Source organism: Ranitomeya imitator, chromosome 6 (genome assembly GCF_032444005.1).
Source record: "Ranitomeya imitator isolate aRanImi1 chromosome 6, aRanImi1.pri, whole genome shotgun sequence".
NCBI classification, from domain to species: Eukaryota; Metazoa; Chordata; class Amphibia; order Anura; family Dendrobatidae; genus Ranitomeya; species Ranitomeya imitator.
Window position 1 is genome coordinate 177,495,036 of NC_091287.1, and position 24,331 is coordinate 177,519,366.

At 42.2% G+C, this 24,331-nt stretch overlaps 1 protein-coding gene across 4 annotated transcripts in view; it reads left to right on the forward strand.

Annotated features, from left to right (window-relative positions):
• COBL (cordon-bleu WH2 repeat protein) overlaps positions 1–24,331 on the forward strand; it is a 641,622-nt gene that overhangs the window by 162,908 nt on the left and 454,383 nt on the right. For 2 of the 4 annotated variants that reach the window (XM_069730331.1, XM_069730333.1), the window contains exons 1-2: positions 10,091–10,340; positions 19,141–19,341. In XM_069730331.1, coding sequence (XP_069586432.1) covers positions 10,168–10,340; positions 19,141–19,341 — 374 coding nt within the window. In that variant the 5' untranslated portion in view covers positions 10,091–10,167. Of the gene's footprint in view, positions 1–10,090; positions 10,341–19,140; positions 19,342–24,331 lie in introns of those variants that run through there. The other 2 variants (XM_069730332.1, XM_069730335.1) reach the window with 1 other exon arrangement.

A 24,331-nucleotide genomic window follows, 5' to 3' on the forward strand; every position in this document is an offset into this window, starting at 1 on the left:
TCAGAAGGAGTAGATGAAGCGATAGAAATCGGAGGTGCATCATCATGAACCCCCTGACAACCCCAGCTTAACACAGACATCGATTTCCAGTCAAGGACTGGATTATGAGTTTGTAACCATGGCAGACCAAGCACTAGGACATCATGCAAATTATACAGTACCAGGAAGCGAATCACCTCCTGATGAACAGGAGTCATACGCATGGTCACTTGTGTCCAGTACTGAGGTTTATTCATAGCCAAAGGTGTAGAGTCAATTCCCTTCAAAGGAATAGGGACTTCTAGAGGCTCCAGACTAAACCCACAGCGATTGGCAAATGACCAATCCATAAGACTCAGGGCAGCGCCTGAATCCACATAGGCATCGACTGAAATGGATGATAATGAACAAATCAGAGTCACAGACAGAATGAACTTAGACTGTAAAGTACTAATGGCAACAGACTTATCAACCTTTTTTGTGCGTTTAGAGCATGCTGATATAACATGAGCTGAATCACCACAATAAAAGCACAACCTTTTTTTCCGCCTATAATTTTGCCGTTCACTTCTGGACCGAATTCTATCACATTGCATTATCTCAGGTGACGGTTCAGGCGACACCTCCAAATGATGCACAGGTTTGCGCTCCCGTAAACGCCGATCAATCTGAATAGCCATAGTCATAGACTCATTCAGACCAGTAGGCGCAGGGAACCCCACCATAACATCTTTAATGGCCTCAGAAAGGCCATCTCTGAACTTTGCAGCCAGGGCGCACTCATTCCACTGAGTAAGCACCGACCACTTCCGAAATTTTTGACAATAAATTTCTGCTTCATCTTGCCCCTGAGAGAGGGCCAACAAAGCTTTTTCAGCCTGAATCTCTTGGTTAGGTTCCTCATAGAGCAAACCCAATGCCAGAAAAAACGCATCCGCATTAAGCAACGCAGGGTCCCCTGGTGCCAATGCAAATGCCCAATCCTGAGGGTCACCCCGCAGGAAAGATATAATAATCTTGACTTGCTGAGCAGGGTCTCCAGAGGAGCGAGATTTCAAAGAAAGAAACAACTTGCAATTGTTCCTAAAATTCAGAAAACGAGATCTATCTCCAGAAAAAAACTCTGGGACAGGAATTCTAGGTTCAGACATAGGAGCATGTACAACAAAATCCTGTATATTTTGAACCTTAGCGGCAAGATTATTCAGGCTGGAAGCCAAACTCTGGACGTCCATGATAAACAGCTGGGATCAGAGCCATTCAAAGATTAAGAGGAGGAGGAAGTAGCCAGGCTGCAATAAGGCTAGGCAGCAAACTGAGGGAAAGAGAAAAAAAAAAAAAAACTTCCTCAGACTACTTATCCTCCTACTTCAGCCAATACAATTAACACTTTGTGGGCCGGTTATACTGTCATGATCCCAATGGCAGGGGATCACTAAAGGACAAGCACAGATACAAACAAGCTCTGGGGCGATGATCCTAGACGTCTCGCTCCAGCCAAAGATCTAACTTCCCCTATTAGAAGAAACACAGACCTCTCTTGCCTCCAGAGAAATACCCCACAGAAATAGCAGCCCCCCACATATAATGACGGTGAAATGAGAGGAAAGCACATACACAGTATGAAAACAGTTTCAGCAAAATGAGGCCCGCTAAAGCTAGATAGCAGAGGATACAAAAGTGAACTGCGCGGTCAGCGAAAAACCCTTCAAAAAACCATCCTAAAATTACTTGAACTCATGTGCCAACTCATGGTACATGAGGAGCAATTTCAGCCCACTAGAGCAACCAGCAGCAAAGAATCACATATCTGCAGGCTGGACTAAAAAACCAAATAAAGCAAAACACCAAAACAGGAAAATCCAAACTTAGCTTGACCAGAAGGTTCTAGGAGCAGGGAGCAGAGGTAACAAGACACACTGGATACATTGATAACCGGCGAGGAAATGCCAGCAAAGCCAGGTTAAATAGGAAACTCCCATATCCTGATGGAACAGGTGGAACCCAGAGACCCAGGAAAGACAAGTCACCCAGTACCATCAGTAACCACCAGAGGGAGCCCAAAAACAGAGCTCACAACACATATCCTCCTCATCCTCAAAAATTGCCCAATTGGTATTGCTCCAATTGTGGAGTCAAGATGGGATGAGGAGGCATGGAGGAGTGCGTTGACAGAGGTTTCCTTTCTAAACACATCTGTGTGTATATATCCGTTCTCCTGGACCAGCAGCATTATATCAAGAAAAGATATATTCTTATTACTATAGTTATAGGTGAGCCTGATGTTGAGGCTGTTGCGATTCAAATCCTGCATAAATGATTTCAGTTGTTCCACTGAGCCATGCCAAATAAACAAAATATCATCAATATACCGATACCACCCCAGAATCCGCGAGGCGGCGTGGTCGCCCTCCTGAAAGATGCCCCTCTCCCAGTGACCCAGGAAGAGGTTAGCATAGGAGGGCGCACACGCCGCCCCCATAGCTGTACCGCGGCTCTGGAGGTAGTATCGGTCCTTAAAAGTAAAAAAATTGTGTGTAAGGATGAATCGCAAGAGCCTCAACACCAGGTCACAAATATCCCGATCAATGCTGCTGGCCCTAAGAAAGAAATCAGATGCCAATAGACCATCCTCATGGCGGATAGAGGTGTAGAGTGTCTCTACGTCCGCCGTGACCAATAGCATATCAGGTTCCAGTGTTAGGCCATCTAGTCTCCTCAGGACGTCCGTAGTGTCCCTGACATAGGAGGGTAAAGTCTCCACCTGTGATCTAAGGTAGTGATCTATAAATTTACAAATCGGATCACACATCCCTCCTATGCCAGAGACAATCGGACGCCCAGGAGGATTGACAGAATCTTTGTGGACCTTGGGGAGGAGATAGAAGGTAGGCACTACCGGGTATTTGATCACCAATCCATCAAACAGTTTCTTACTGATGGTCCCCGCGTAAAGTGCCTCCTCAAGTACCTCGACCAGTTCCGACATGAAACCCGGAAGCGGGTTCTCAGTGAGCAACGTATAAGTTTCTCTATTGCGTAATTGTTTAAATGCCTCCTTCTCATATTTATCGGAGGGCCAGACCACCACGTTTCCACCTTTGTCAGAGGGTTTGATAACCACACCTTCTAATGCCTGAATCTCACGCAGTGCCTTCCTCTGATGCCCCGTGAGATTATCCTTTTTATTTTTGTTGTTGATGGTTTTCAAATCTGTGGCAACAAGGTTCGTGAAAATTTCCACCTGTGGACAAAGTGCCAAGGGAGGAAACGTGGTGGACTTAGCTGAAATGGGTGGAGGGGGGATACCTGTAGATGGACCAGCTGACTCACTCTCCAACTCCTCCAGAATAGAGATAGCTTCTTGTTCGGTGATATAATTGCTCTCCGTTACAGAACGGGAATGGAGCTTTTTCAAAACAAGTTTTCTTGAAAAAAGATGCAGGTCTTTCAACGCTGTAAAGTAATCAAAGTTATTACAAGGAGAGAAAGATAGACCAAGTCCTAACACCTCAACCTGTGCCTCCGTAAGTGGAATTTGAGAGAGATTAATTACCTCTAAATTGGCGTTTTTAGGTCTCTTTTCTTTCTGTGGTGACGTAGGAGTTTTCCTTTTATTGCCAAATCGAGTCACCTTCTGCCACCGGTCCCTATGTGTATCCTCTTTGTCAAGTCCATTTCTTCCCTTATCATTTACGGCTATTCTCTCCTCCACAGATGAAACTGATGAGAAGGATACTGATCTAGCCCTTGACATAGTTCTCTTATTAATCTGGTTCGTCCTCCACCTGTATACTCTATTGTTCTGGGCATCCGATACATCTCTTTGATATTTCTTGGTTTTAATAGTCACAATCTCCTTCTCCCATTTCTGAATCTCTGCGTCCAGATCACTTTTAAATGCAGTCCCATTTTCAGAAGTAAGCATGCTATTAATTTCCTCCTGAATATCGCCCAGATCTTTATCAATCTCATTCATAGTTGTTTCATTATTTTTAATCAGGAGTGTCATAAACCCTTTTGAACATGTGGCTGCAATCTCCTCCCATTGATTTTTAAATGTGTCATCTTCAATATAAAAAGAAGGAAAGACCTGGATACGGAGTCCTCTGGGAATCAACCCACATGCAATATATCTTTCCAAAAAGGACTTATTCCACCATAGGCCGGTCCTTTTTTGTAACAAGTCTTTATATTTACTGGTCAAATCAGATAAGTCTCTGGATCTGGAGTCTAAAACTGTACAAGCACCACCGCTGAAAACCTTGTCCAGCTGTAAAAGCCACGTCTTTTCACGTGCTTTGAAGTCCATTTGATCAATGGAAAAAGCTGTGGACACACAGAAAACTACTAAGAACAAGTACCACTGATGCATATCTTAGACAAACGTGGCGGGATAACATCCCATATAGGTTAGGACATTAGTAACCAGGACACTCCGAAACTACCAATCCTACAAAACTCCATGGAGTAAGAAAGTCCCATATACTCATATTAAGAAAAGCAATAATTTTATTAATAATAACACATACGAATTAAATAACTACAGACTAACGACACAAAATCCAGAAATGATGCTAATACATAGAATACAGACAGCTGTAGTAACACCATGGGCTTAAAGAGCTATTAGCCTCATAATTAGATGAAATACGGTATGAAACGGAAAAGTGCTTAGTGCAGTAATAAAGTGCCAGAATATATATAACTGAAACCCTATCTGGGGTAAACGGCTCCGTATGCAATGTATCACCTATAAGGCCAACAGGTAAAAGATTGGGCAAAGTGCACCGCTCATCTTACCCATATCATCTGTGCCAGTGTCTGTCTCTTCAGCAGCCCCGACGCGCGTTTCGCGTTGGGCTTCCTCGGGGGGCTGTAGAGATGTGTGTGCCCGTGTATTTATGTAGTGTAGGCACCTGTGTATGATAATCAGCGCCATAGTCGGCGCATGCGCGGCGTCACGCAGGCCCGTGCTCTCCGCATCAAGTCCTGCTCTTCCTGTGACCAGGCGGGGGGAGGGAAATCCCTCGTGACGTCACTACCCCGTCTCGTCACATCCTGGATGCAGGAGAGGATGCGTGCCGGAGTCTGCCACACTGCGCATGCGCGCGCGCCGCGGTGGCCATTTTGGAAGAGGGCGAACATATAGGATGATAGGTATGTAGTGTGTGATATGAATAGAAGAAGAAAAAAGGAAAAATAACAAGTGAATGTACAAGTGTTATCTCACTAACTTATCTATTAAGCTGGCAGACTAAAGTGACGTTGTAGACACAAAAGAGAATAGTAAAACCAAAAACACTCAGTTTGAAAAAATGTTGCAGTAATCCGCCAGTGCTAGTAAAAGATGTAAAAAACAGGGTATTTGGTTGATACGTTTTTTGCAAAAAATGTATACTAAGCTGCTCTACCAATCTTCACGGTATACCCTTATCAGAGCAGTCCTAACTAATGTATGCAATCCCTATCTGATGTATTTAAATACTTAATTTGCAAAAAATTACATTTTTTGCAAAAAACGTATCAACCAAATACCCTGTTTTTTACATCTTTTACTAGCACTGGCGGATTACTGCAACATTTTTTCAAACTGAGTGTTTTTGGTTTTACTATTCTCTTTTGTGTCTTCAGGTTTCTTGGTGGTGTGTGAACATGATCATACAGACTTGTTCACTGTGCAAGTAGCCCATGTGTTCCTGTTTCCATAAAGTGACGTTGTGCCTCATGAATAACCCACAAAAAAAAGGGGTTACATGCTACATTTATAAACTTGCAAAAACTGGCATACATATTACTGATCAGCCAGACAAGACTTGGTGTAATATCATAGTGGTACTAAAGTGCATAAGGGGACATTCCCCAAAAGAATACATTATAAGGGGGTAATCAGACCCCAAATATAGTGCACCCTAGGTATAATTAAGTATATACTAAAAAGAGCATGCTAATATAATACTCAAAAAGATGAACAACAACAAAAATAAATCATGAGAGACAAACAAATAAAGAAACATAAAAAACATAAATCAGTGTCCAGCTTCATTCCAATATTGGATCTTGAAAGATTATCATATGATGTCCCGCTCAAGGTGCCTCTTGATGTCATGCCGAAACACAAACACTCAGGAACTGAATTATTGGTGAGGATGTGATAATGGAACAACAATACTATAACGAAAAAGATTAAAACACACAAAATTAAAATCCAGAAAGAGACAACAGAAGACAATAAACAGACCATAATATCTTATAGGAAAGATGAAAAACTAAGTTGTTCATTTAGACCATGTGGGGACATGGTACCCAGAGTAGCTATCCAGCGACATTCCAATTGCGCCAATGTACGTTTCAAATCTCCCCCTCTAATCCCACCTCTCACATGGTCAATGCCACAAATCTTTAAGTCCTTAGGATTGCAGCCATGGTATGATCTAAAATGGCGGGGTATGGTTTTTAGAGAGGCAATGTCATCCACTCTGCCCGCCGCCATGATGTCTCGTATATGTTCACGTGTCCTGACCCTCAGTTCACGTGAAGTGAGACCTATATAAGCCAGGTTACATGAACATTTAGCCATGTATACCACAAATGTGGTGCTGCAACTGATGTAATCAGTGATTTTGAACTCTTTCTGGCCATCGGCCGAGTTAAACGACAACGCCCGTATATGGTTTCGACATGCCAGGCATTCTCCGCAGGGGTAAAACCCCCACCTCTGTCTGCCTGCCCCAAAAATAGTCGGGGTCTTAATGGTGTAGTGGCTTCTGACCAATATATCTCTCAGGTTCTTACCCCTCCTTGCTGTCATTAACGGTTCATCTGAGAGATATTTTGCGAGTGTGGGTTCAGTTTTGAGGATTGGCCAATGTCTGCTTAAGATTTTCCTCATTACTCCCCATTGATGGTTAAACGTTGATATGTAACGAATTCTTCCTTCCTCCTCTTTCCTACTCTTATGAGATTGAGATAGCAGATCACTCCTTCTCTGGCTTCTAGCACGGCCCAGGCCTCGTCTGATACTCCTATTACTGTATCCGTGTGCGCGGAATCTCTCCCCAAGGTCCACAGACTGCCTGTCAAAAGCCTCCTCTGTAGAACATATCCTCCTCATCCTCAAAAATTGCCCAATTGGTATTGCTCCAATTGTGGAGTCAAGATGGGATGAGGAGGCATGGAGGAGTGCGTTGACAGAGGTTTCCTTTCTAAACACATCTGTGTGTATATATCCGTTCTCCTGGACCATCAGCATTATATCAAGAAAAGATATATTCTTATTACTATAGTTATAGGTGAGCCTGATGTTGAGTCTGTTGCGATTCAAATCCTGCATAAATGATTTCAGTTGTTCCACTGAGCCATGCCAAATAAACAAAATATCATCAATATACCTATACCACCCCAGAATCCGTGAGGCGGCGTGGTCGCCCTCCTGAAAGATGCCCCTCTCCCAGTGACCCAGGAAGAGGTTAGCATAGGAGGGCGCACACGCCGCCCCCATAGCTGTACCGCGGCTCTGGAGGTAGTATCGGTCCTTAAAAGTAAAAAAATTGTGTGTAAGGATGAATCGCAAGAGCCTCAACACCAGGTCACAAATATCCCGATCAATGCTGCTGGCCCTAAGAAAGAAATCAGATGCCAATAGACCATCCTCATGGCGGATAGAGGTGTAGAGTGTCTCTACGTCCGCCGTGACCAATAGCATATCAGGTTCCAGTGTTAGGCCATCTAGTCTCCTCAGGACGTCCGTAGTGTCCCTGACATAGGAGGGTAAAGTCTCCACCTGTGATCTAAGGTAGTGATCTATAAATTTACAAATCGGATCACACATCCCTCCTATGCCAGAGACAATCGGACGCCCAGGAGGATTGACAGAATCTTTGTGGACCTTGGGGAGGAGATAGAAGGTAGGCACTACCGGGTATTTGATCACCAATCCATCAAACAGTTTCTTACTGATGGTCCCCGCGTAAAGTGCCTCTTCAAGTATCTCGACCAGTTCCGACATGAAGCCCGGAAGCGGGTTCTCAGTGAGCAACGTATAAGTTTCTCTATTGCGTAATTGTTTAAATGCCTCCTTCTCATATTTATCGGAGGGCCAGACCACCACGTTTCCACCCTTGTCAGAGGGTTTGATAACCACACCTTCTAATGCCTGAATCTCACGCAGTGCCTTCCTCTGATGCCCCGTGAGATTATCCTTTTTATTTTTGTTGTTGATGGTTTTCAAATCTGCGGCAACAAGGTTCGTGAAAATTTCCACCTGTGGACAAAGTGCCAAGGGAGGAAACGTGGTGGACTTAGCTGAAATGGGTGGAGGGGGATACCTGTAGATGGACCAGCTGACTCACTCTCCAACTCCTCCAGAATAGAGATAGCTTCTTGTTCGGTGATATAATTGCTCTCCGTTACAGAACGGGAATGGAGCTTTTTCAAAACAAGTTTTCTTGAAAAAAGATGCAGGTCTTTCAACGCTGTAAAGTAATCAAAGCTATTACAGGGAGAGAAAGATAGACCAAGTCCTAACACCTCAACCTGTGCCTCTGTAAGTGGAATTTGAGAGAGATTAATTACCTCTAAATTGGCGTTTTTAGGTCTCTTTTCTTTCTGTGGTGACGTAGGAGTTTTCCTTTTATTGCCAAATCGAGTCACCTTCTGCCACCGGTCCCTATGTGTATCCTCTTTGTCAAGTCCATTTCTTCCCTTATCATTTACGGCTATTCTCTCCTCCACAGATGAAACTGATGAGAAGGATACTGATCTAGCCCTTGACATAGTTCTCTTATTAATCTGGTTCTGGGCATCCGATACATCTCTTTGATATTTCTTGGTTTTAATAGTCACAATCTCCTTCTCCCATTTCTGAATCTCTGCGTCCAGATCACTTTTAAAATGCAGTCCCATTTTCAGAAGTAAGCATGCTATTAATTTCCTCCTGAATATCGCCCAGATCTTTATCAATCTCATTCATAGTTGTTTCATTATTTTTAATCAGGAGTGTCATAAACCCTTTTGAACATGTGGCTGCAATCTCCTCCCATTGATTTTTAAATGTGTCATCTTCAATATAAAAAGAAGGAAATACCTGGATTCGGAGTCCTCTGGGAATCAACCCACATGCAATATATCTTTCCAAAAAGGACTTATTCCACCATAGGCGGGTCCTTTTTTGTAACAAGTCTTTATATTTACTGGTCAAATCAGATAAGTCTCTGGATCTGGAGTCTAAAACTGTACAAGCACCACCGCTGAAAACCTTGTCCAGCTGTAAAAGCCACGTCTTTTCACGTGCTTTGAAGTCCATTTGATCAATGGAAAAAGCTGTGGACACACAGAAAACTACTAAGAACAAGTACCACACTCTTCCCTGTTAGGCCATTTTTGTGCAGTGCAATGATGGCTGCACATGTTTCTTTAGAGATGGTTAACTGAAGTTAACATGGTTAACTGAAGAGAAACAATGATACCAAGCACCAGCCTCCTTTTAAAGTGTCCAGTGATGTCATTCTTACTTAATCATGACTGATTGATCGCCAGCCCTGTCCTCATCAACACCCTCACCTGTGTTAATGGATCAATCACTAAAACGATGTTAGCTGCTCCTTTTAAGGCAGGACTGCAATGATTTTGAAATGTGTTTTGGGGGTTAAAGTTCATTTTCTGTGCAAATATTGACTTTGCAAGTACAGTAATTGCTGATAAACTGATCACTCTGACATTCAGGAGTATATGCAAATTGAAATTAGAAAAAATGAAGCTGTAGACTTTGGAAAAATTAATATTTGTCTCATTCTCAAAACTTTTGGCCATGACTGTATATTCCCTGGAATATCCTGTTACACAAAAGTGAGGATTCGGATGGCTTTAGTTGAAATGTAATTGTTTGCATAGTCTTATTAGGCCCACTTTTACAGCCAGATTTGAGAGCGCTGGCTGGATGGCTTTTCATAGCAAACTATCATTTAATAGCTCTTGAGAAACTGTGGGTTGTGATAACTTTATGTACTGCAATGTAATTATAATAATTAGAATTAAACAAATTAGTCATATAGTGTTACATAAGAGTTAGCTAACGCCTAAGAATAAGGAGGGCTGCAGTCACATCATTTATAAGTCAATATTAATGAGTAACCATCCGACACAAACACTCGGAGGACTTTGACTTTCCTAATTCAGCAACCTGCCGAAATGTCATGTGTGGTAGTGTGGCAGCCTGCACAGGACTATGTCTACTCGGACTCTGCTGGGCCTGGATTATCTGCTGCCAAAAAACTTTCCTTTTCACTGGGAGATTTAACTAAGGAGACAAAGAAGACTAGAGACATCGGGGTTACTCTAGGAACGTACTTTATCAATGCCAGGTATTTGTATGCACTCTATCTATTTCAGTGTATTGTCTGAGCAATGATGCTTGTAAATTACTGGGCCAGGTTACAAGCTGGCAGACTGGCTACTGGCTACAACAAGGGAGATTATATCTGGTGTGATAACAAGTTACATATATCAGCCCTGTTAGCAATGACCTTCACTTTGTCACTGAGTATTTCACACAGGTAGAATGAGTTCTGTAAATTCCTTACCAGCCCATAAAGTGTTCTATGGAAAGTTGGTGTTTTTATTACATATTTTTGGTTGTTCCCTTCTTTTAAATGTTCTTTCAAATCAAATGTTCAGAACCAGATGTAGGGATGGCGTAGAAGTGTCAGGGACTGTGAGAATGTCAGGTTGTGCACCTACTGTATGTGAGCTATAATAAGCTTGTTAGAACATAGATACCTTCTGTTTCCAAATGGTCAAGATATGTTAAGAATGTAAAGAATTACACTTAAGCAGGATCCATTGGCAGCAGAGGTTGTCCTACTGCCACTGATAGGAGTGGCAGTATGTAGTAAGTAAGTATGTAGTGTTTTTTTTTTTTTACATTTACAATGGTAACCAGGGTAAACATCGGGTTACTAAGCGCGGCCCTGCGCTTAGTAACCCGATGTTTACCCTGGTTACCATTGGACTTCGGCATCGTTGGTCGCTGGAGAGCTGTCTGTGTGACAGCTCTCCAGCGACCACACAGCGACGAAACAGCGACACTGCAGCGATCGGCACCGTTGCCTATATCGCTGCAGTGTCGCTTAATGTGACGGTACCTTTAGTTTATAGGCCGTTTTTGGGGTGAAAGATTCCCTTTAAGGCTCTCATAGAGAAGCTTTAAAAGACTTTTCATCTGAGTTTCTACTTCCACTACCTATTCAAGATGCTCAAAAACTGAATATCTGCGGTTGTCACCAAACTGAAATAAGATCTTAACAGAAAAAATGTCTGTTCATCTTTAAAGAAAAACAATAGGAGTAATTAAGAAATGTAAACTTCGTTTGCAGTTGATTCCATTTTTGATCCATTTGTAAGGATCTATTTTCAGTTGTAATACTGGATGTATTGCAAACCTATTACAAATGGACTTATGAACATCACATAAGAATTCTCTGAGACATTCAGTGCAGAGTGACATGACGCTGAGACATCATGGGTGCAGAGCTCATTTCTATTAACACCTAGCCCTTGTGGATGCACTCATACTCCCTGATTCTAACAATCTAAACTGATATATGCAAATGGTTATTTGATCATATTTGAAATTGTGTTTCTGCCTGAAAACTGATATTCTTTCACCCATAAAGGGGTTGTTTGTTACTTTTATATTAATGACCCATCTTTAGGCTAGGGTCACTCTACCATTTTTCTTTCTCCTGAGAAAATCGATCTGATTATGCTAATCAGTGGAACAGTACAGCTCCATCAACTGCACAGTGGCCACAGCCAGGTACTGCAGAACCACCCCTTAGCCTTAGGCTATGGTCCCACAATGGGTATTTTGTGGGGTTTTGATGTTGCAGATTTTCTGCAGCATTTGTGCAACTGTTGGCTACATTAGGTTTCTTTTATGTTTCATTGAGTTTTTGAGTGCATTTTTTTCTTGTGTATTTAGTGCGGTTTTGATTCCGTAATTTTGGTGTCATTTTGAAATGTCATGTTTTAAATATAGCTGGTTTGTTTGTGATACTTCTTTGTATTTGGCTTAGACAAAACGTAATTGATAAATAATAATGTGTAAATGTGCTAAAAATGCTCTAATGCAATTCTATGAGAAAAATCTGCACGTAAAACTCACAAGAGAAACTACCACATTGCAAATTCCGAAAATGCTGCAAGTCAGTTTGCAACCTAAAAAAAAATTCAAAGTAGGAATGAGATTTCTAAAACTTCCACCTATTTTTCTGGAAATGTAAAACCCTGAGATTTTTGCGTAGCGACAACACGGACAAAAACTCCTTATGGAAACTTAGCCTAAGGAGCCAATATGTCAGTAAAAACATCCAAACAAGACTTCACTGCATCTCTCAAAGCATGTAATACTGCATTCAAGAGGTTTCTCTTGACCTTTCTGGTGCTTCACAAGAACTGATGCAAAATAAAATTAAGAAAATAAATAAAATTGCATTTTTTTCCACTTAAATTGCATTAGTCTCAATTTTTTTATTTCACAACAAAGCAAAGGGAGCGGACATCGCAGTGTTAGGCCGGTTTCACATGTCCAGATAATTCCGGTATCGGAAAAAATCGGTACTGGAATTATCCGTGTCCGTGTGCCCCCATGTTTCTGTGGCACATCAGTGTGGCACACGTGCAGCACACGTGTGCCGCCCGTGTGCCCACTGGGTACCACACGCACCGTGCTGGGTACCACACGTACCCGCATCTGGTGCTGAAGCCGCGATTCATATCTTCCCTGCAGCAGCAGAGAAGATATAAACAATAGTGTTTAAGATAAAGATCTATGTGCCCTATGGGAGGTGGAGCCGCATATTCATTAGGCTTGGGTCACATTGCGTTAGTGCAATCCGTTTAGCGCTAGCGGATTGCGCTAACGCAATGTTTTTAACGGGGCCGCGTCCCGGGGTCGCGGTAACGTCCCCGCTCGCGCATATCCCCGATCTGCGAGAGCGGGGAACGGACCGCGGGCGCGCCTCGGACGCTGCAAGCAGCGTCCGCCGCGCGCCAGGAAACACCGGCGCGTCGCTAGCACATGCCGAACATGGCACGCGCTAGTGCTGCGCGTTCCCATTGCCGTGAATGGGCGCGCTAACGGACGCGTTGCACGGCGTTAATTTCGCCGTGCAACGCTGTCCGTTAGCGTGTTCCCATTAACACAATGGGAACCTAGCCTTACTGAAAATGAGCGGCCCCACGTGATCGCATACAGGAGAAGATGCGGCCAGAACAGGAAGCAGCGACAGCCAACGAGGGAGCTGGATGAGTATTTTCAGAACAGCTGGGGGGCGCACAGGGGGTGGGAGGGCACATAGATCTTTATTTTAAACACTATTATTCATATCTTCTCTGCAGCAAACGCTGCTGCAGGGAAGATATGAATCGCGGCTTCAGCACCAGTGGGGGGGGGACAGCGCTTAATGTAGCGCTGTTTCCTGCACGGCACACGGACTGCACACGGACAACGTCCGTCTGTGGTACGTGTTTTACACGGACCCATTGACTTTAATGGGTCCGTGTAATACGTGCGCTCCCACGAACACTGACATGTCTCCGTGTTTGGCACACGGAGACACGGTCCGCAAAAAATCAATGACATCTGCACAGATGCATTGATTTTTATGTGTCTACGTGTGTCAGTGTCTCCGGTACGTGAGGAAACTGTCACCTCACGTACCGGAGACACTGACGTGTGAAACAGGCCTTAGTGACGTCCATTTTGTTTTGCAGAAAAAAAAATAATAGTTACTACCGAGTAGCTTTATAGTTAGGGCATTAGTGTAGTGAACGTCACTGTAATTATTTTATACAAAGTTTTTTTTAACTTCTCCTGATTTTCTTTTTCTTTTTTCTTCTAAATTTTTCCATTTTCCTTTTTAACTTTTCTTTTCTACTTTTCTCTCTACTTCTTATAGCAAATGTAATAATAAATAGTACTTTTTATACAAGCCCCACACAATACACATATAAAAGCACCACTTACACACACATCCCCACTGTTTAGAAGAATAAAATAAAAATGGCCCAGTCGTCAAAAAGATGCTATTCAGCATTCTGTTTCGTTGCCTCCTACACAAATTCAGGAGGTGAGGAAGATCCCACATTCCTCTTAATTTTCTTCCTCCTTCTCCTCTTCTAGTGAAGAGAGATCCCCAGCAACGCGCCCTAGGTCTGAGGCAACCCCCTACAGCAATGGAACCCATCTGGACTCCACCCCCCGAAAATTATCACTCTCTTATTCTGGATTTCATGGGCAGCTCAGGAATCCAATTTGACAATACAGGCCTAACTGAAATTGACTATTTAAAATTATTCTTCAGTGAGGAAATAATAAATGTGGTGATGGCCTAGACAAAGTTATATGTCCATCAATTTTTCACCCAAAATCCAATGTCATCATACGCCAGATAGAACCCTGTAAATGCTGCAGAAATTATGACATTTTGGGGTATTGTGCTGCATATGGGCATAGTGAGAATACCAGAGCTTCGGCAATACTGCAGTACTGGTTTATTATACAGCATGCTAGTTTTCGGTATGGACATGAGAAGGATACAATTTGAAGCAATCTAAAAATGTTTGCATTATAGTGATAATATGCTTGATCCCAACTTTGGTCATCTATACAAAATTTGGCCAGTAGTAGTGATGAGCAAGTATGCTCATCACTCGAGATTTCTGAGCATGCTCGGGTGACCTCAGTATTTGGATGTGCTCGGAGATTTAGTTTGTGTCACCGCAGCTGCATGATTTATGGCTGCTAGACAGCCTGGACACATGTGGGGATTCCCTAAAAAACAGGCAATCCCCAAATGTATTCAGGCTGTCCAGCAGCCGCAAATCATGCAGCTGCGGAGATACAAACTAAATCTCCGAGCACGCCCACAATACTCAGAGAACACCCGAGCATGCTCGGAAATCTCGAGTAATGAGCATATGAAGCGATGGCCGGGGAACCACCACGGTGACAGAAGACTACTGTACACAAGATGAGGTGCAAACAACAAAGGGTTGATTTATTGGAAGGGAAGCATTGAAGTGGATGAGGAAGATGCAAACGGGTATGGCAAAAGATAATTTACAAGAGTTATATTCTTTAGCTTGTCCGTAAAATAGCACGGTGCTCCAACTGTTACAGACTCAATATATGTCACACAAGTAAATGCAAACAATAAACAAATATTGATGCTACTCTACGTATAACCTCCCAGGCCTTTACTAAGTAGGCCTCACGGCTACCGTGTTCTGACTATTGAAGCCTACACTAGGCCCTGACTTGTGCACACAACAGGAACAAACTCAGGGTGATGTTGGGGACTCAGATCCCATCCCGGGGGCCCCCTACAGTCTAGTATGGTGGTGCGCACAGCTTTCTACCAGCTCCGTGAAACGTGGTCTTCTCCTTGCTTCGGGGTCCTGGAGGTGCTCCTGGAAACTGTAAATCCCTTTCTCGGTATCTTCGTTGCTCCCCGAACTAACACAGCCACCCTGGCTGCACCCAGAAAAGTCTGTGAAATCTCACAAGTCCACTCCATTACAGGCAGGGGGTCCTCTCTTGCAGCTATATCAGGACACAAAGCTCTCTCTGCAGCAGCCTCAGCTCACACACGCTGTTCAAGCTCCACCCCTGCCATCTGCACAGTTCAGTTCATTCACATAGTATATACCAGGGGAGAAGCAGAACATTCCATCCTGCCAGACAAGGGGTGCAGTCTCTTAAAGTAACAGCATGTTCCTTACTGTCCCTAACTGCACCACCCTTCTACACATACTTGGTCATCACTAGCCAGTAGCTGAACACTTCAGCAGAAAATTTGCTGGGGCGTACAACCCCCAAAGGAACATCTCTATGGATGAATCTCTGGTTCCTTTCAAATGGAGGCTAAAATTCACAATACCTGCCCAGTAAGAGGGCCGGGTACGGAATTAAACTGTACAATCTATGCAAGAGTGCTTTAGGGTATAGGAACAGATTCAGGGTTTATGAAGGGAGGGAGACCCGGCTTGACCTCTCTGAATGCCCCCTGTCCTGGGTGTGAGGGGGAAAATTGTGTGGCAATTGGTGCACCCACTGCTGGATTAGGGTTATCACTTCTATGTAGATAACTAATACACCAGCATCCCAGACTTTAAAACCCTCTCTGCCAGAGGTACTGTTGCATGCGGCACCATGCGAAAAAATCAGAGAGATGTCCTTAACCCCTTCATGACCTTGGGATTTTTCGTTTTTCCGTGTTCGTTTTTCACTCCCCTCCTTCCCAGAGCCATAACTTTTTTATTTTTCCGCCAATTTGGCCATGTGAGGGCTTATTTTTTGCGGGACGATTAGTACTTTTGAACGACATCATTGGTTTTAGCATGTCGTGTACTAGAAAACGGGAAAAATATTCCAAGTGCGGTGAAATTGCACAAAAAGTGCAATCCCACACTTGTTTTTTGTTTGGCTTTTTTGCTAGGTTCACTAAATGCTAAAACTGACCTGCCATTATGATTCTCCAGGTCATTACGAGTTCATAGACACCTAACATGACTAGGTTATTTTTTATCTAAGTGGTGAAAAAAAATTCCAAACTTTGCTTTAAAAAAAAAAAAATTGCGCCATTTTCCGATACTCGTAGCGTCTCCATTTTTTGTGATCTAGGGTCGGCTGAGGGCTTATTTTTTGCGTGCCGAGATGACGTTTTTAATGATAGCATTTTGGTTCAGATACGTTCTTTTGATCGCCCGTTATTGCATTTTAATGCAATGTCGCAGCAACCTAAAAAACGTAATTCTGGCGTTTCAAATTTTTTTCTCGCTACGCCGTTTAGCGATCAGGTTAATGCTTTTTTTAATTGATAGATCGGGCGATTCTGAGCGCGGCGATACCAAATATGTGTAGATTTTTTTTTTTATTATTGATTTATTTTGATTGGGGCGAAAGGGGGGTGATTTGAACTTTTATATTTTTTTTATTTTTTTCACATTTTTTTTAACTTTTTTTTTTTACTTTTGCCATGCTTCAATAGCCTACATGGGAGGCTAGAAGCAGGCACAACTTGATCGCCTCTGCTACATAGCAGCGATCTGCTGATCGCTGCTATGTAGCAGAAATGGAGGTGTGCTGTGAGCGCCGACCACAGGGTGGCGCTCACAGCCACCGGTGATCAGTAACCATAGAGATCTCTAGAACCTTTATGGTTACCATCCTGATGCATCGCCGACCCCCGATCATGTGACGGGGGTCGGCGATGACGTCATTTCCGGCCGCCCGGCCGGAAGCGGTAGTTAAATGCCGCTGTCTGCGTTTGACAGCGGCATTTAACTAGTTAATAGGTGTGGGCAGATCGCGATTCTGCCCGCGCCTATTACGGGCACATGTCAGCTGTTCAAAACAGCTGACATGTCCCAGCTTTGATGCGGGCTCACCGCGGAGCCCTGCATCAAAGCAGGGGATCTGACCTCGGACGTACTATCCCGTCCGAGGTCAGAAAGGGGTTAAGCTGCTAATTAGGCAGCTGCTGGGAAAGGGTGAGGGCAGAGCTGAATGTAGTGGCAACAGTACAGTAGTTTTCCACCATATATGGGGCATCTGCATACTCAGAAGAAATTGAACAACAAATCAGGGTGGATTTGATTTAAATCTAACTGATTTAAATCACGATTTAAATCACGATTTAAGTCACTAGTCAGTAAGGCTTGATTTAAATCAGTGATTTAAATCAAAGTTTCTACCTAACTGAATTTGACTCCGCAGAGGTCCCAGCCTCTTCTTCACGGCAAAAATGTTACAACATGAACAGAGTTGAGAAAAAGACCTTAATCCTATTGTTCTACAAACCTATGAATACAGAATCAACCCCTTCAGTGCCAAATCCAAGAAGTTAGACAATATGTTTCTGATTGTTTGGAGTGGAATAGATCTGCACATCACAAGAAGAATGTGAATCTAAGTGTGAGGAGGAGGAAGGGCAAGCAGACAAGAAAATGAAAATGAAACTTTGAGCACAATACTGCAGCATAGCCACAGACAGACAAGTCTGGATCTGTTTGTGTGTACGATCTGAGGTTTATTACATTCTTTCCTTATAATGGCAGCAGGCCGTAAAAGAGACCCAGTTTGGGAATATTTTAATGAAGCTCCTTCGCCTATCAGTAAGGCAGGCATGCATGCAAAATGCAAACGATGCAACAAAGAGATGCAAGGCCTGGTGGCGCGAATGAGGCAACATCATGAGAAGTGCAGTGATGAAGATGACTCATCTTCATCACCGCACTTCTCATGATGTTGCCTCATTCGCGCCACCAGGCCTTGCATCTCTTTGTTGCATCGTCATCTTCATCACCGCACTTCTCATGATGTTGCCTCATTCGCGCCACCAGGCCTTGCATCTCTTTGTTGCATCGTCATCTTCATCACCGCACTTTGGATTTGAAGTGCCTTTAGGGGTCCAATATATTGGGAAACCCCCAAAAGTTATACCATTTTAAAAACAGCACCCCCTGACATTGTCAGGTAGTTTATTAATCCTTCAGGTGCTTTTCAGGAATTAATGCAAAGTGGCATTACAGAAATGAAAAAGTGTATTTTTACCACCTAAATGCCTCTAACTTCTGAACAGATTACTACAGCCGACAGACTCTAAGGCCGCTATTTGGTTGTGAATTGCCATGGCAAACATCAGGACCACAAAATCATGATCTGAGGACACCAATTGGGATAAAGAGGAAGCCCCCACACTCTGTTAACCATTTATAATGATGTAGTCACTATTGAAAGCAGCATCTAAGGGGTTAAACAGATTTGGATGGTGTAAACACTGATCGTGGCTGATACAGCAAGTTGTCAGCTATAGTGTATAGCCTTCAGCTGCTGGATTGTCACCTGTATGGGGAGGATATTCTCTTATATCTCAGGTCAGTTAAAAGACGTATTGGCTGTCATTAAGGGGTTAAAATATTAGCACATTACTGAATATAATTACAGAAAATGCTTACCTTATTGAGTGCCTATATATTCTGACTGTAGAAAAGCTATTTTATTTAAAGGATGAGGGCTATATTCAGCATAGCATAAAATGATTACCAATACAAATGTTATATTTAGAAGTAACTTTCTTAAAAAATCTTTTCTTGTAGTAAGAAAATAAAGGCCCCTGCTCCTCCTCCACCAATGCAATCTACCTCCAAACCACAAATGGAGCACATGTCATCAACAGAGTCTGAGGGGACGGGAAATGAAATCTCAGAAGAATCTAAAGAAAATCTTCTTCATAGAAAGGTGGATCTCACAATATATTTTCCAGATGGGCAGGAAAAACCAGTCACTGTTGATGGCAGGTAAGTCAATGTGCCAACTAGATTTATGCAACTTGCTTAAAATAACAACCCCTGCTGTGTTTACATCCACATCATATTCTTGAAGAATGATGAATAGTTCTGTGACCAGCTCAACAATGGAATTTAACAAACCTCATTATAAGTTAAAAAATTATAAGAGAAAACTCCAAAGTCAGCTCACCATTTGGGAGTCCACTGCACGGAGGCTACGGTGCATGGGGGGGATTTCAGAAAAGACAAATGATTTCCAGCAGCAGAAGGATCCAATAAGAAATCTAATATTTTATTAGAGTAAGTATAAAATCCCAAAGCAGCTATTTTCACAACCATGTATAAATTTAAAAAGTCTGGCAGACACGTTTTGGACACATGTCCTTAGTCATTACACTAGACTAATTCAATGACTAAGGACATGACTCCAAAACACGCCTGCCTGACTTTTTAAATTTATACATGGTGGTGGGAATGGCTACTTTTGATTTTTTATACTTTATCTAATAAAATGTTGGATTTTTTACCCAATACTTCTGCTTCTGGAAATCGTTTGTCTTTTCATTATAAGTTAGTTTGGATAGTGATGCACTGGTGGTATCAACAAATATGGCAGTGGTTTTCATTATAAGCAGAAACCACAACTTTTAGGGAACCTGTCACAGGTTTTTAGCATGTAAAGTAGGACCAGCACCTGTAATCCTTAAGGGACAGAATTCTAGAATGCTGTGTATATATGCCCCCAAAAACTCCCCATAAAAATAACTTTTATTATACCCACCTAGGATGCGGTCTGGTCCGATGGGCGTTGCTAGTCTTGCTCTGGCACCACCTCTCTTCTTGCTTCGTGTGAATGATAAGTTGTACGTCATCCACGCAGGGTCCTCAACGTTGCACTACAGCACGCAAACTACTGTAAGCCGCATGCTTGGGGAAAGGCCAAAGAACGTAGTCGTATGCACAGCACAATACTTTGGTCTGAACTCATAAGGGAAGAGAAGTGCACCTGCTTAGGAATGCAATGCCAAAGACGCTGCATGGATGATGAAGAATGCGTCGTCCACACAAAGCCAGAAGAGAGAATGTGCCAGATCAAGACCAGTGAAGCCCACTGGACTGGACCGCTCCATTTGTGAGTATAATGAAAGCTATTTTTTGTTTTATAGAGAATGCATTAGGGCATATAGACAGTGTTCCAGAATGCTGTCACATAGAGTTTACAGGTGATGTCCCTATTTTATATGGGAAAAGCTTTGTGACAGGTTCCCCCGGTTCCCTTTACTGCGGAAACCTTGTCTTATCATATATGTGTTCCAGCCATACATTTTTTAATATAGCACAATCTGTACAGAAAACATGCTAAAAATGTTCAGAATTTTCATAATCAGGTGTTTTCATATATGCAGCATATCTGGGTGTAAAATCAAATGCATATTACAGTACTGAATGAGAATAACTGCAGTTAAAATAAAATGCCTCTGTAGATTGAACATCAGAACTCTGTCAAATTTATGGTATGGATCGCCTCAGTACATTTTTCTAGTGAAATCTTCAGCTAAATCTTCACAATTTAGTGAATTCTATATTCTAGATTTGATCTTCCGCTGTAGAACATTTGCAGTAGATAAGTCCGGTGTGAACGTCTTGTTAGGCTACATTCCCAAAAATGAGCATTTGGTGAGTTTTTCATGTTGTAGATTTTTTGCTGCATTTCTGCACCAAGTAGCTAAGGTTAATTTCCCATGATGAGCTTTTAGTGAGCAGATTGTTTCCCTAAAGCAGCTTCACTGGGGAAAACTGAGCGGCTTCACTGGTGTCTAGATATCATCATGTGCTCATACCCTAATAAGCTTTATGTGGTGAATATTAAATGTCTTTGTCCCATTGGTTAGTGTTATGGTGCAACAACATGGCAAACGGAATAAGATTAGTCATTTTAATAATAGTCAAAGTGTTACTCTTTGCATAATTATCCCTATAAAAAAACACTATCATATCGTTAAAACAGCGTTCCCATTTATGTATATCCAAACATAGGACCCACACCCATCATCGAGGCATGCAATAAATATAGGGATAGCGTAGAACTCACACATCTTACTCAGTCCATTTATTAAAGGGAATCTGTCACCCCAAAAATCGTATATGAGCTAAGGCCACCGGCATCAAGGTGCACAGGCGCCGGGAAAAGTCAGAGAGGCCCGGCGCCTGAGCACTGCAGTACTTTGCTCTGCCCTCAACAGGACAGACAAAGTACGCCTGCGCCGGAGCTGCAGCAGGAAGACAAGAAGAGGACGTCATCGTATGAAGTTAGGAGGCGCCGGACCCGAACCGCAACGCCTATCGGACCCGAAACGAACCGGGACCGCCCCTGGGTGTGTATAATATAACCTGTTTTTCTTACCTTTCAGGTTACATCGAGGGCTTATCTACAGCATTACAGAATGCTGTAGATAAGCCCCTGATGCTGGTGGCCTTAGCTCATATACGATTTTTGGGGAGACAGATTCCCTTTAATGGCAGTTATGGAAACAAGAGTAGTGGGACTCATTCTTAAAAGTCTAGGAATTGATAACCTCGGGTATGTAGCTAAAATGCTGCCATGTTGTATACTTAAGATAAAATCATAAAATTTGATTTGACTTGGAAGCTAATAACTTCTTTTTATGCAGCACTTCTCCACCTTTTTTTATTCAGCCTGACTAGTAAACACGTGGCGAACCTGGGAAACATTGGAAAAAGTTTCTAAATTAGCTGGTTACGCAACCCAGAGCATGGGTGCTACAATACCACACCTTGTTTCCTAACTTAATTTAAGATCTGTGCAATCACAGTGTGCATTCAGTTGTCACATTGCAGCGTTCCATGGATGTCCTCTGTTATGTAAACCCAAGTCTAAGTTTGAAGCTTAGACAATAATATCAATGTCGTGTCCTGGCACATTATCCAATTGTAAGTACTGTATGTTTGGTAAAAAAAAAAATTCTGTGTTTGAAAAATGATTATTGCCCACTTAGTTACCTGTATATTAAAATGACACCAAATAAGTATGGCAATTTGTACCACACTCAGGATATATTAAAGGGGTTGTTCTTAAATTCTATAATCCCTCTTGCAAAATAAAAACATCACATCTCACCCAAACCGGCGGCATTCCAGTGATGTCAGGTCTACCGAGACTCGCGTAACATGGTTATGCCATGTAAGTGCTGCAGCCAACTTTGGCTGCTATGGAGTCACTGGGTTCTCACTTCCTTCTCACACACCTTGGGCTTCCAAGGAAGGTGTGAGCGTTGCATCCCATTACAAGCTGGCAATTGGCCACAGGACTAACATGGCATAATAATGTCACACGAGTCTTGGGAGACCCAGCGCCAACATTGCTAGTGTGGTAGAGAAGTATAAAGATTTTTACTTTACAAAGCGTAATATAATACTTAAGAAGGGATTGTCTGAGTAGTGGACAACTCCTTTAAGGCAATGTTCAAACTTTAATCATATAAAGCAGACCATACATGCACCACCAACCAATATACCAGGGGTGCTCGGATATATATTAGAGGTTCAGTGCGACGAAGAATGAACAGAAAAGCCTAAAGGAGCAGCACTACAAGAACCAAGTAAAAATATCAAAATCTTTATTAAATAGCTAATAAAAACACATCATGCGTATGTTGAAGGGATTACGAAAGATGACAAAGATCACCAAACAGAAAGCAGTGTAGAGACCAACAGGTAAATAGTATTCCAAAGGTATATACCGGATTATAGCCACAAATTTAATATAAAAGGTGCAAGTGCATTGTGCTATATAGTATACCAATCACATTGGCCCATTGTAATGCATAGTGTCACCCCCGAAAGAAGGCACCGCGCCGAAACGCGCGTTGGGGCTCGTGCCAGTGTGGTTTCCCCAGGTAATATGACTAATTAGTTTACATTTACTTACTTACTTACATTTCTGGCTTTGTTTTGCATGTTTGGGCAAATGTTAAACACTTTGCACTCATGCATTTTCTGATTATACATATCCCTATGCATTACAATGGGCCAACGTGATTGGTTACTATATAGCACAATGCACGGCTATAATCCGGTATATACGTTTGGAATACTATTTACCTGTTGGTCTCTACACTGCTTTCTGTTTGGTGATCTTTGTCATCTTTTGTAATCCCTTCAACATACGCATGATGTGTTTTTATTGGCTATTTAATAAAGATTTTGATATTTTTACTTGGTTCTTGTAGTGCTCTTCCTTTAGGCTTTTATGTTCAAACTTTGCAGCATGTTAAAAGTGCAATTGTGTTCACAGCAAAAAAAAAATGCTACGTGAGTATAACATTTGAATGTAGCCCCTAATATATCCTGGATGTGGTACAAATTGCCATACTTGTGTGGTGTCATGGCAATATACAGGAAATTATGTGTGCAATATGATGTGAAATTCTAACAAAATTAGGGAATCATACCCAATGTGATCTCAAAATATGGATTTATCAAAAAGAATAAAATGTAAGTATATGTATTTGCATTTAATGTATTCCATTAGTAAGTGGTTCCTGCACAGTGGAAACAAAATAATCCTTTAGTAATCGAGGTAATCTAAACTAGAGATTCTTTGTTTATGGATTGATACTGTCAGTTAAGATACAGTCACCGTGCATCCATTGCTTTAGAACACGTCATTCATGCAAAAGAATGAAGTTCTTTTTCAGCCTGGCTTCTGTCTTGGCAGAAATATCAGCTGTATCCTCATTTATTCAGTGCTTCTGGCTTCATTCCCAGTTTTCCCTGTTGAAAATGTGAGGATTCCACTGTGATACTTTCAATTCAATCTGATATGTGTCATTTTAACAGCTCAGGTCTTTTGCTTAGTTTTGTGCAAATAAAAATATAGCCAGTTTAAAAGTAAATAAAAAAGAAATAGAATTCCTTATGTGGCAGTTCTGTGGTCTTATGGTATGATTTTTGCAGACAGTTCTTTAATTTCCAGTCT